Source organism: Electrona antarctica, assembly GCF_951216825.1.
Source record: "Electrona antarctica genome assembly, chromosome: 6".
NCBI classification, from domain to species: Eukaryota; Metazoa; Chordata; class Actinopteri; order Myctophiformes; family Myctophidae; genus Electrona; species Electrona antarctica.
The window spans coordinates 40,327,827-40,340,953 of NC_136811.1; the positions used below are offsets into that span (position 1 = coordinate 40,327,827).

Below are 13,127 nucleotides of genomic sequence, written 5' to 3' on the forward strand. Positions count from 1 at the left end.
TGGGCATCTAGGCTGCTGAGCCAGCCTGACGGCGTGCTGCAGGTTCAACTCCCCATCTCTCTCCCCATTTCCTGTCAGATTACGTTCAACCTATAAATAGCCAAAAACTAAAAATATATATATAATATAAAAAGAATATAATTGTGGATTGACGGGCAAGTTCTCAGTTTACAGATAGTACCACATACAGTAGCACAAATAAAGAATAATATACATTATTTCTTAAAAAATAAAGAAACTTGATTCAACCACTAAACTGTGTTTTACCTTCTCATCAACTGTGTAGCTCTTTGATGGGTGTCTTTTACCTATATACTTCCTTGATTGTGTTTCTCAAATCGTGCGTGTGCGCACTGCGCACACACGTTTACGTCAATGTGGTTTTGATACCCTGTTCTCAGCGCCTCAGAGCCCTTCAGTGTCGGGAAAACCTGTGTGTGTGACGTTCAGCTTTTAAATATATGATTGTGGTTTTCTCTTAGGTGTTTCTTCTCTTCCTTTCTCTTTCACAGTGATTTTAAATGAATGGGCTCAAAAACCCAAACATCCGCTCTTCACTTCCTCATTTAGCGCTTTCCCTCTATCAACCTCATCTTGCTCTCTAGCGCAGGGGTTCTCAACGTTTTTGGCCGGGGACCCCCGGAAATGCTTTGGCAATGTCTCGGGACCCCCGCCCCGCCCCCTCCCGACCCCCAATATAAATTGACTGCTACAATAACCTTAAACCATTTTGAGCGGGAACCCCTTTTGATGTTTTAAGCATTGTTATAATTTAGCTATTGAAAAATAGCAGATCTACAAGCTCATAGCGCGCCACCGAGTGGCGCGCTATGAACTTGTAGGTCTGCTATTTTTGAAAAATCGTGAAAATAAAACTTTTTTTTTTTTTAATATTTTGGGGACCCCCCAAAATAATTTGGCGACCCCCCCGAGGGGTCGCGACCCACGGGTTGAGAACCCCTGCTCTAGCGCTGCCTCCCCTTCTCTCATTTGCGCTCACTCTCCTGTCTGTTCTTCACTCCGAAAGCACTCACTACTCACTATTTAGTGCACCATATAGGGATTACGCCATTTTATAGTGTTGCGTATAGTGATATTTATTAGTGCCAGAATAATATGAATAATATTGACCTACTTACTCCTGCTGGGTAAATTGGGTTTCAGCTAGGGATGTCCCGATCACGTTCTTTTGCTCCCGATCCGATTCCGATCATTTGATTTTGAGTAGAGATGTCCCGATACTGTATCGTATCGGAAAAGTATCGTATCGGCCCTTATTTGGTCATATCGGGTCATATCGGTATCGGCAAATATGCCAGTCTAACCACCGATCCTACACAGGGGTAAGCGGTTGACACTGGCAGGTAAATAAAATGTTGGGGCATGTGGAGTTTGCTTTCGAGTTGCCCAAACTGCAAGTGCACATTTGAGTGAGGAGTCTGCTATAAACACAACACAAGATGTATACCGGTATCTAGATAGCTATAAACACTATTCCCGGTCGGTGGACTTCAAAATAAGATCTTTTTTCTTTTTGTATAATTATAAATATTATTCTCTGGTATCGGTATTCGGTATCGGTATCGGCTAACACAAAAATTGTGGTATTGGGATCGGATCGGAAACGAAAAAGGTTTATCGGGACATCCCTAATTTTGAGCATCTGTCGATACCGATTTTTCCCAATCCGATATTTATATTTTATAGAACACGTTTATGCCATATCACAATAGTAAAATATCCCAAATCACAGACAATTTCCAGTCTAATATCATGATATAGATATAATATTTATACTAGGGATGTCCCGAACATGTTTTTTGGCTCCCGATCCGATTCCGATCATTTGAAAATGACGTGATCTGCCCCGATTTCCGATCACCCGATCTAGTTTCAGCCCTACCCAGCTGATCGCTGCCCACGAGTGGCGCAGAGCTAGTTAGGTGTCATTTGGACCAGTCGTATTCGACACATCATGTACACCGTGTCTCTTCCCTCAGTCATACCGTTTATTGTACGAACTGATAAAAAGCTATTTTTTCCCATTTTTAGCTCAGCCAATTACACACTCACATACTCATTAATGGATGCAAGTGAAGTTATTGGAACTGTGTGGCGCAGGACAGACCCACATTTCCAAACAGTTCAATTCAGCGTGGTTTTACATCGCTCGTCGTGCACTGTACATGATGTACAGTGAATCTGGAGCTCATGCTCAAAAACCCCATTCCCTGGTATATTAAGATATAGTAACAGCTTAGCTTGCTGTTTTCGTACACCTGGTTCTCATGCATATGTTCTATGACAGACATGTAGCACTGCCTTTGCAGCATTGAGGAGTAGTGTCATGCTTTGTTGCCGTCTAATGGCGTCACTTCTCATAAACCTTATTGTGGTGAGGTTTCGACTCGCATCTCCTCTTGTTTACTATTATAGCTCACAGCACAGGCAGTCCTTATTGAACCCACTGGGGATGTCGGGCATGGCCAATCAGGTTAGCTGTTTCCTCAAACCTCCACACCAAACAGGATACCACATCTACGCCACTGCCCGTGTTAGCATTCTTTCTTTCTCTCTCACTCTCACTCTCTCTCTCTCTCTCTCTCTCTCTCTCTCTCTCTCTCTCTCTTTCTCTCTCTCTCTCTCTCTCTCACACACTCACACACATGCACACACACACACGCACGCACGCACGCACGCACGCACGCACGCACGCACGCACGCACGCACGCACGCACGCACGCACGCATGCACGCACGCACGCACGCACACACACAAATAGAGCTTCTTATACTGCACAGTTAAGAAGCAGAAGTTAAACTATTAATCTGGTCAGATGTAGAGTTGCTGGCCGGCTCCATATATGCAGATCTAGGTGATGATCCAGTCTTCTCCATGTATGGCTATCCATGGTTTGATAAATTGATGAGGTCAAGTGTCGTGGCCAATGGCCATATATGGAGCGTGTCTTGAGTGCACAGGGTTTGATGAGATCAACATATGGATTGAATTCTGTATTGGCCATATATGGAGCGTGTCACGAGGCGTGATGGACGAGATGGCCATATATGGAACAAGGTGTGACGGACGGACTGACTGACTGACGCGAAATTCAGGTTTTCATAGTAAACTGCGACCTACTGTCGCAATTAGCTCTGGCCCATAGCTCTAATGCGTTGCATTTAGAGCTATGTTACTCTCAACTTCCGCTGCTCGCATGAATGCAGACCAGCCTCTCGTCTTTAGCGTAAATAAAAAGAACGTTTTTTTTGTGTCATTAGAAAGCCTACTTTCCTTAGTGGGAGCACTCTGAGCCCCCCACCACACGTATAAACGGTACTTTTTGGCCAAAAGAGGATTTTGTTTCCACCGGAAAAAAAATACCTTTAGTTACTCCACTGCGCCTTCTACCGATATTGCCCAGAGAATTGCCTCATAGAGAATATTTTTCCTCTGGTGAAAAGAAATCCCTTTCTGGCCAAAAAGTACCGTTTATACGTGTGGCTCAGAGCGCTTCCACTAAGGAAAGTAGGCTTTCTAATGACACAACCCGCCTTTGTTTTAGTAGCAAAAACGTTCTTTTTATTTACGCTAAAGACGAGAGGCTGGTCTGCATTCATGCGAGCGGCAGAAGTTGAGAGTATCATAGCTCTAAATGCAACGCATTAGAGCTATGGACCAGAGCTATGTCGCAATTACAATACATAATCACCAATTGATGTGTGATTAAACTAGCGATTGCACTTTAAGCATTTGTTGATTGCTTATTAAAATAGAGATTATTGGCAAGACTATTTCACTTCATACTGTAATATTGCATTATTGTCCATGTTGCTGTCTTGAGAACATCTGCGCACTTCACCTGATCCACACAGGACAATGCTCGCAGTAGGACTTGACTCTCTCTCTCACACACACCTTCTTTCTCACTTTCTCTCACCCTGTCTCTTTGTTTGTCTGTCTGTCTGCCTCTTTCTGGGTCTGTCAGTGTGAATGTGGCTGGTTTGGGACCCCATCTTGCGTCAGTGTCGCTGTGTTGGGTTTTATCTGGGGCTGCGGTCTGCCCCACTTCCAGGAACCAGAGACAGATAGAGTTTCGTCTTGAGAGAAAGAGATTCATACAATTAAACAGGGGAAGGAGTGATACAGACAGACAGACAGACAGACAGACAGACAGACAGACAGACAGACAGACAGACAGACAGACAGACAGACAGACAGACAGACAGACAGACAGACAGACAGACAGACAGACAGACAGACAGACTGTGTGTGTGTGTGTGTGTGTGTGTGTGTGTGTGTGTGTGTGTGTGTGTGTGTGTGTGTGTGTGTGTGTGTGTGTGTGTGTGTGTGTGTGTGTGTGTGTGTGTGTGTGTGTGCATGCGCACGTGCGTGCAGCCGTGCACATGCCTGTGTTCCCATCAGTACATTGCTACTTGTTGACAGCTGCTGAGACAGCTGTGATGACACTCGTTTCACAAACGCCCTTGTCATGCTCATCTGGGAAATCTGTTACAGCCAGGTGGCCACAAACAAACAAAAAATACCATTGTGCAGCTTTTAAGGTAAGATAAGATGATATGTTATTGTCCGAGTTAATTATCCAGCCATCCATTCATCTTCAACCGCTTATAGGGAGTCGGGTCGCTGCGGCAACAGTTCCAGCAGAGAGTTCCAGACTTCCCTTTCCCACGTCACATTAGCGACTTCATCCGCAGGTGGATCCCAAGGCGTTCTGAGGCCAGCATGGAGCTATAATCCCCCCATCTGGTCCTTGGTCTGCCCTGTGGTGTCCTCCCGGTGGGACATGCCCAGATGACCTCCCCATTGAGATACCCAAACCACCTTACTGTCTCCTTTCCACGTAAAGGAGCAGCAGAGGGTTTGAGAAATCTCATTTCAGCTGCTTATGTCCCAGCATAGTTACCGGTAGTTAATTTCAGTTCAGCAGCATATAGTCTACCTGTGGGATTCACTTATGCAACATATAGCATTTTGCTCGTACTTTACACCTCAAAATCCCCAACACATTGTTGACCGGAGCTAGGGTGATAAAATACTGTTGATTGTTTTTGTGGAAAGCTCCATACTCACTTACAGGAACAGGGACCTGCTGAGGAAAGAACCGACATTCAAAGTTCTGCTTTTCACAGCGGTGTCATTAGCAAATCATCTTTTTGGAAATGGTAGCTGTGGTTCCAATCTGATCATTTGACACTTGTATTTGCATTTCTTTGCTATCATTTATTGTAGGAGAATAGGTTGTGCATTCTCCGATGCACAACCTATTTGTCTTGGTTTTTTTTTCATTTATGGAAACAAACAGTAGGAATGCTCAGAAGGGCTTTGCTCTATAGAGATGTGTGGGTTAATCACTCACACAATGCCGTTGACATTTCATGCTGGCACATGCAAGAAAAAACATAAGTAGCTTATTTGTGCATGCATGGACGCACGCACGCACGCACGCACGCACGCACGCACGCACGCACACATTGGCTGGCAGAGATAGATAGATGCAAGATGGATGGAAGTAAAGAATGTAGACATAAGGGAAGGGAAAGGAAAGGAAAGGAAAGAAAGAAAGAAAGAAAGAAAGAAAGAAAGAAAGAAAGAAAGAAAGAAAGAAAGAAAGACTGATTTGTTCTTACATACTGTTGCTGACTCTAAGCCTACAATGTTGGAGGCTGTTCCTTAGGTGTCTGTGTTTGTTTACAAGATTTCTGTCCTCATGCACCATACTGTCAGCCAACGCCTGTTGTGTACTGAGAAAGAGCTTTGTCCTTACTTGTCGGAGTGCCCTCCTCACTTTCTGCATGCTTGGCTTTAATACTATATGCAAATAATTATTTATTATTTTGTTCTGCTCGTGCCCTAGATCACTGGTTCTCAATGTCAGGTCCGTGGACCAGCAGGTGTCCAACTGGACCCTTGAGGGTCTGTAACTCTCAGACCCCTTTTCCACCGGTTGGTTCCCCAATGGGAACCGGTTCAGTTCTTTTTGGTTCTTAGTCCATGAGCCAGAGCTCCAAAATTGTGACGTTAATTATGAATTGAGTGGGCACAACCATACCTATATTAGATTGTTATCACCATGAAACTTCCCCAGTTGATTACTTACACGAAGACAATGATTTATTGTATTACAATTTTTTTTGTTTTGTTTTAAATTGTTTTTAAATATGCAAATGAGGCATTATATAGGAAAATATGCAATAGAAAATGTAATATAGATATAGTTTTGCTCACTCAATTCATGATTTATGTTCCAATTTTGGAGAACTGGCTCAAGGAACCAAAAATAACTGAATCGGTTCCCATTGGGAACCAACCTGTAGAAAAGGAGAGTTAAATAAACGCTGAGAATTTTACAATGTACATCGTGGTCCGGAAGATAAGTACAGTGTTCAATGACTCAGTGAGTGAGAACTGAACTTCTCCAACCGTACTTTTAAGTTAGTCTTAAATGGTCCCTGCTCCCCGACATTGTCTCTGAGTATGACTATGCCTCCATTTTTGAATTAAGAGCTGAGTACCCTTCGTCACATAGAGCCGCATTGCTTGCCGCATTGCTTGCCGCATTGCTTGCCTGTTATTTTTGTCCTACTACATCTTACGACGGAGTAGGCCTATAATTCATGCAACACAGAAGGGAGAGAAAGAGACGGAGACATACACAAGAGAGACAGCTGCCGTTGTTACTACAACAGGTCAGGATGTGACATAAAGCCTCTTTACTGGAAGTCAACAAAGATAACAGAATACAAAGTCTTTATCTACAACACTACCCCTCCTCCCTGTTCTTTATTTTCCTCCGCTGTCCCAAAGTCTGACCTGTGTGTTCTTTCACTTTACATGCTTCTTGTTTTGTGGTTCCCACTTTAGTCTTGATAAGGTTTCAATAGTAAGCTGGGTGAGTCATACAGTATACGTACTATGGAGGACATTGGTGCTGCTTGGGGACTAATCAGGTCAACGCTGATAAATATTGAGTTATAATCCCTTGCCATTCAGGCATTCACATTTATGAACTATCTAACAGCATTACACATGATTAAGCCATGAGCTTGTTTTGTAAGCAAATATCTAAGAGACCTCTGCTGATAATAATGCTGCTGATAATATATAATGGGGGAAATAGCAAGCAACATTAACATTACCTCATGGGTTTTCCAAACAGTTGTAAATTAGTTTTAGGATCAATGTATGGTTGTACCATAGTAGTTAAAGATCAAATGACAATATAAAATCTGAGCAAAACTTGTACAGTCCATATCTGCCACTAGTGCAGTCCTGTTATATCGCTTTATTGAGTTCAGAAGTCTGGGGGCCTGGGGATCTATAAACTCTCCCCTAGCCTGCTGCATGAAGGCCCCATGCAAGATACTAGCAAAGTGAGCTAGTATCTTTTCATCAATCCATTTCTGGGGTACAGTAGTTTGGATCGTTGATGATCGTGTGTGTGTGTGTGTGTGTGTGTGTGTGTGTGTGTGTGTGTGTGTGTGTGTGTGTGTGTGTGTGTGTGTGTGTGTGTGTGTGTGTGTGTGTGTGTGTGTGTGTGTGTGTGTGTGTGTGTGTGTGTGTGTGTGTGTGTGTGTGTGTGTGTGTGTGTGTGTGTGTGTGTGTGTGTGTGTGTGTCATTGCAGGCCACTCCATATAGCAGTGGTGCAGGGAGAAGAGCGTGTGGTCCACACACTGATCCACCTCTTGCTGCTGGCTCACAGAGACCTTGACATATACAACAACCTACGACAGGTGAAACACACACACACACACACACACACACACACACACACACACACACACACACACACACACACACACACACACACACACACACACACACACACACACACACACACACACACACACACACATAAATTGTGAACCCTATTTTTACTGATGTTCTTTTGCTTTGCCCCAATAAGCATCTGTGTGCTCTTAAAAGGCCAGACCGCACCAATGTAACTAGTCGCAACTCCCTGCAACAAAACAGTTTTAAGGCCAGTACACGCCAATAGAACTCATTGCAATGATGGTAGCAAGTACTTGCATGTTGCAAGGAGTTGCAGGAGTTGCATTGGTGTGGATTGACTGGCCATTAAGTGCAAAAGCTTTTGGTCGCATGAGGTGTAAAAGACATTCCTTCCATCCATGGCTCCGGCCTCTCTACATAATGTCTCATACTGGCACTGGTTTTACCTGATCAATTTAGGGTCAGGGCGTATATTGGCGCACAGCTGTGGCCTTCAGATGACAGCGACAGGGAAAGAAAACGAAAGAGGAAGTCCTGGGTTTCCTTCTTTGCCCTGACACATTTTTACCACACGCTCTGACACCCAGTAGCATGGCGGCCGCAGTCTGGGTGATGGAATGCACCCTTCCCTGTTGCTACTCCACCTGTACATGGCTGGAAGCCAAAGTCTGCTGAGAAGGAACGGCTGTGTACTCTGTGTACTTCCTGTGTTCTGTTCTTTTTTTATTGTGTCACACGCGTTTGGCCGTAATATGTTTTTTTTTCCTTTTCGTCACCCATGCATTACCATAATCTGCTTTCCTTATCAAAGCCTTGGGACTGCATTATGCCCTTAGGGAGTTACTGGTATTAGGATCTTGAGCACATTTGGCTTTTTTTCTTTTTTATGAAATCGGCTATCATTTTCCAGTTTATCAGAACTTCATCAGTTAACCTTAACCACATTTTAGGGATTTAGCTGAGGCTCTTGAGAAAGACTTGATGATCTGAGTCCTATGAGCATGTTCAATGTTTGATATAACACAATGTTGACGGATATGTTCCAGTCACAGGAATTGAACATAGTAGCATGTCTTCGCCGCTATGCCATCCCTACCTCCCTTTTTCCTTTATTTCAAACATTTTAACCCTGGCGTTCCTAATTTTGGATTTTTCTATTTTGTTTTACTTACAAAAATAGCAAAAATCCAATACGTTGTGAGCATTTAGCCTCGTTATTTTTGCTATTTGTCATATGACCAAGTATGTACTGTAGGGCTTAAGTATATGTTACACCATTCTTTGGAGTGTCCGACTCCTGATGGCTTACACAACTGGATACAGACACAATTATGCAAAGGGAATGGTCTTCAAGGTCTTTCCCAATCCCGTGCTGCCCCAGCTGCTTGCCCTCAGCAGCCAGTTAGTCTGCCCTGTAAATTCACTTTCTCTTTTCACCGCCCCAAAACCTCCGCCCCTTCATCCTGTCACACTCAGAGCTCACCACATCCACTACTAGCCCACTGGCCCATTGTTTCCCAATTTCCCAAACAATGGGTCACAGTCCTTTTTTTACGTTTCTTACAAAGAAAGGAATAGTTAAGGATTTTTTTTCGGGTCTTGAGGTGAACCGTTTGGGAAAAACTGCACTAACCTTCCAGTCTTTCCTGCCCTCTTGCTTTCTGTACCAGAGGAAAGCACCTGAGGCCTGCATGGCTTTGTACTTCACAGAGGATGGGGTTTCACACAGTCGCGCGACATCGCCGGCTGACTTACCAGAAATAACGCCAGGTGCCGACAACCACTCGATGCTCGGTTTGGCCTTGTGCACGTTGTAATATCCTGTGTCTTCGCACACACTTAAGTGCGTGTGCATGCGCACCACCTTCAAATAGACGTCTATGCTCATGCACATGAGCTTACACACTCACACACACACGCACGCGCACGCACGCACGCACATGCACACTCACACGCACACGCACTCATACTTGTACTACTGTATGTGCACACACTTTCAAGGACATTTAACTATCATGGCAGATGTTGCTAAACCCAAGACTTTCGAGCAGCAGGCACGGCACGGCACACCACCACAATCATTTGACTACCAGATCGTGTGGTCGTGATTATTGAGCACAAAGGCCTTTGACATCCTCAGCTCTGGGAATATTTGTTTTTTCACAGACAGCACTGATGACAAATGACACGCTTCTCAAGGAGGAAGAGATAAGAGGGAGAGGGGGAGAATTCCCAATATTGATGAGAAATCCTGTAATTTGGCGGTTTTGCATTTCATCGCTATCCTGCATAATTCAACATATTTAAGCTTTTTATGTCTGTTTCTTTTTTGTAAATGAATGCCTTCATCATACAAGTGTGTCACACAAAAGTAGTGAAAATAGCCAAACTACGAGCTCACAAGGCGTCACATGTAAGCTTGTAGATAGGCTATTAACACGAGCTTGTAACTAAAGAATAACAACATTGAGTCCTTAGGAACACAGGTTCTTTTATCCCAGTAAGTACCAATAGCAGTTTTGTACATACTACATATGGGACGATGCAACACGCCTGCCAGGGTTATAGGCTCTCTCTCTGGTGCAAGCTAACCGTTCTTCCAGGGGTTTATTTGCAGAGTAGCACATTGGACTCCAGTGTTCCCCAAATTGGAGTCCCGGAGGGGGGGGATTTTGAGCATGTTGCTCAAAATCACAACTTTCATCCACTCAAAGTGATATCAGCACAACTGATATCAACTGATATCAAACTGATTTTGAGCATGTTGCTCAAAATCACAACTTTCATCCACTCAATGTGATATCAGCACAACTCGTCGTGCGCTGTAAATTAGAAAACATTGTTCTTTGTTTCAAAAAGGTTAATAATTTGCACACCTGCAAGCTCACAAGCTTAGCTTGTGTCAGATGTAGGAAGGGGGGCTCCAAGGAAAAGGGTTGGTTGGGGACCAGTTGTATAGAGCGTCGCAGTCCCGCTCCCTACCAGGGCCCAGGAAATGATTCCCCGTTCATTTTCCTCATAGACATTTCAAAAAGTATTTATTTAAAGACCTTTTAAGTCGTACAAAGCCAACTCGAGTTGTGAGAAATCATGACAACAAACAAAACATTTCGGGCCAAACAAATAATTAGAAAGAAGAAGAAAACGGCAGGTTACACTTTTTTTCTTGTTTTTCTTCTTTGTAATTATTTGTTTGGTCCAAAATATTGTGTTTATTGTCATGATTTGTCACGACTCGAGTTGGCTTTAAATAAATACTTTTTGAAATGTCATGGGAAAAATGCATTGGGAATTATTTCCTGGGCCTGGCGTCGTCATGAAAGGGGACGCTGTAGAGGAAACTGAAACGCGACTGACAGGTCTTATGTGTGCAGTGTGCTTGGGCCACGGTCAACTAGTCACACATTACAGCTGCTGTGAAGAATGCAAAACATGACACGTGTCATTTTGTTCCACTACATTGTTCTCTGCGGTACATTCATTAACCATTTGTGATAAGAAGTTCCCGTCAAAGTTATTGTCAGTCATGCCTCCCGGACGGTATGCACTGCCACTGACAGTAAACAATCATCGTGCACAATTCAGCACAATATATGTCGGCCTGAATTAATGCCAAAAGATTCTTTTTTGCAGGTAAAATGAATCTCCTGTAATGCTATAGTTTATATTTATATTTAGTTGATATTCATATACCGGTAATGGTTGCTTAATTTCTCAGCAAGCATTGTGTGTGCTTGTGGCCTGTGGTGTGTGCGTGCGTGCGTGCGTGCGTGCGTGCGTGCGTGCGTGCGTGCGTGCGTGCGTGCGTGCGTGCGTGCGTGTGTGCGTGCGTGCGTGCTTCTCCTGCAGGCATGTGTGTTTTTGTGAGCTTCAGTATCTTCGTTCCGAGAAGTCACATGACCACCCCCCGCCCTCCCCCGGCTGTTTCTCAACATACTGTATGTACCTGAGGTTCAGAGGGTAGTTGAGAGGGACTTTCCCTGATTCTCTCTCTCACACACACACACACACACACACACACACACACACACACACACACACACACACACACACACACACACACACACACACACACACACAGTCACACTCACACACAGTCTATCTCTCTGTTTCTCATGGACAGGAAGAGAAATACAGGGTAGAAGTGATGTAGTTGTTGCTTGCTTAGAAATGAGTAGTAGCTAGTTGTTGTCTCTGTGTGTGTGTGTGTATGTGTGCGTGCGTGCGTGCGTGCGTGCGTGCGTGCGTGCGTGCGTGCGTGCGTGCGTGCGTGCGTGCCTGCCTGCGTGCGTGCGTGCGTGCGTGCGTGTGCTCGGTAGGCTTGCATGAAGTTTCAGAGATCATCCCACTCCCACTCTTCCTCTATATACCACCCATGGGGGTGGATCCTACCTCATTGCCTGCTCTCTCTTTCTCCTGTCATTTCTGTCTCTCTATCCCTCTTCCTCTCTGTGTAATAATATTATAAAATAAATTCTGACCTTCCGCAATGAACTGATCATTGCGATATAAGCTTTCCAACGAGGCTGCCGTAGTTTCCAGGGTATTGTGTTCGATCTCTTTGTCTTCCATACTGTATAAGGTTCACTGATAAGGTGATGTTATACCAGTGTACTGTATATCACGCACGTGACGTCTTTCTCTCTATCTCTTTGTTGCTTCATCTGTGTTTACTCTCATAGTGTAAAAAATGTCTCAAATCGTCATGCCTACTAACCAATTAAACCCTACATACTTTGTTGACAGGTGTCGTCAATAGGTCTGTTAGTACTTGGGCCGCTCGTTCTTTCACTCTACACCCAATCTGAGAATCCCATCGTCATACACCAAATCTCTACAAGCTCACAACGTGTCACGTTGCAAAGTGTTGTGAGCTTGTGGGTCTGCAATTTTGGGCAGAATGTGCGCCTATTTTAACTGAATGTTTGACTATTATGACATGCCTAGAACAGGGACACTTTGGTTAATGTGCGTAACACTGAAGAGTGGACTTTACGGTGCAATATCCTTTGTGTTTGCTTAGTATCTATGCTTGGAATGAGTTATACAGCCCAGGGCTTGTTGCCATCCCACTCTTCTCTTCTCTTCTCTTCTCTTCTCTTCTCTTCTCTTCTCTTCTCTTCTCTTCTCTTCTCTTCTCTTCTCTTCTCTTCTCTTCTCTTCTCTTCTCTTCTCTTCTCTTCTCTTCTCTTCTCTTCTCTTCTCTTCTCTTCTCTTCTCCTCTCCTCTCCTCTCCTCTTCTCTTCTCTTCTCTTCTCTTCTCTTCTTTCCTCCTCCTATACCCCTCCTCCTCCTCCTTTGGGTGTTGATCCGCTCATTTTGCAGGAATGTGCAGAGTGCCGTGAGGGCAGACATGCTGGGGAGAACGGAG

At 44.2% G+C, this 13,127-nt stretch overlaps 1 protein-coding gene across 2 annotated transcripts in view; it reads left to right on the forward strand.

Moving 5' to 3' along the window:
* bcl3 (BCL3 transcription coactivator) overlaps positions 1–13,127 on the forward strand; it is a 30,191-nt gene that overhangs the window by 4,814 nt on the left and 12,250 nt on the right. For both annotated transcript variants that reach the window (XM_079503228.1, XM_079503229.1), the window contains exon 3: positions 7,647–7,755. In XM_079503228.1, the coding sequence (XP_079359354.1) occupies positions 7,647–7,755 (109 nt within the window). The remainder of the gene's footprint in view (positions 1–7,646; positions 7,756–13,127) is intronic.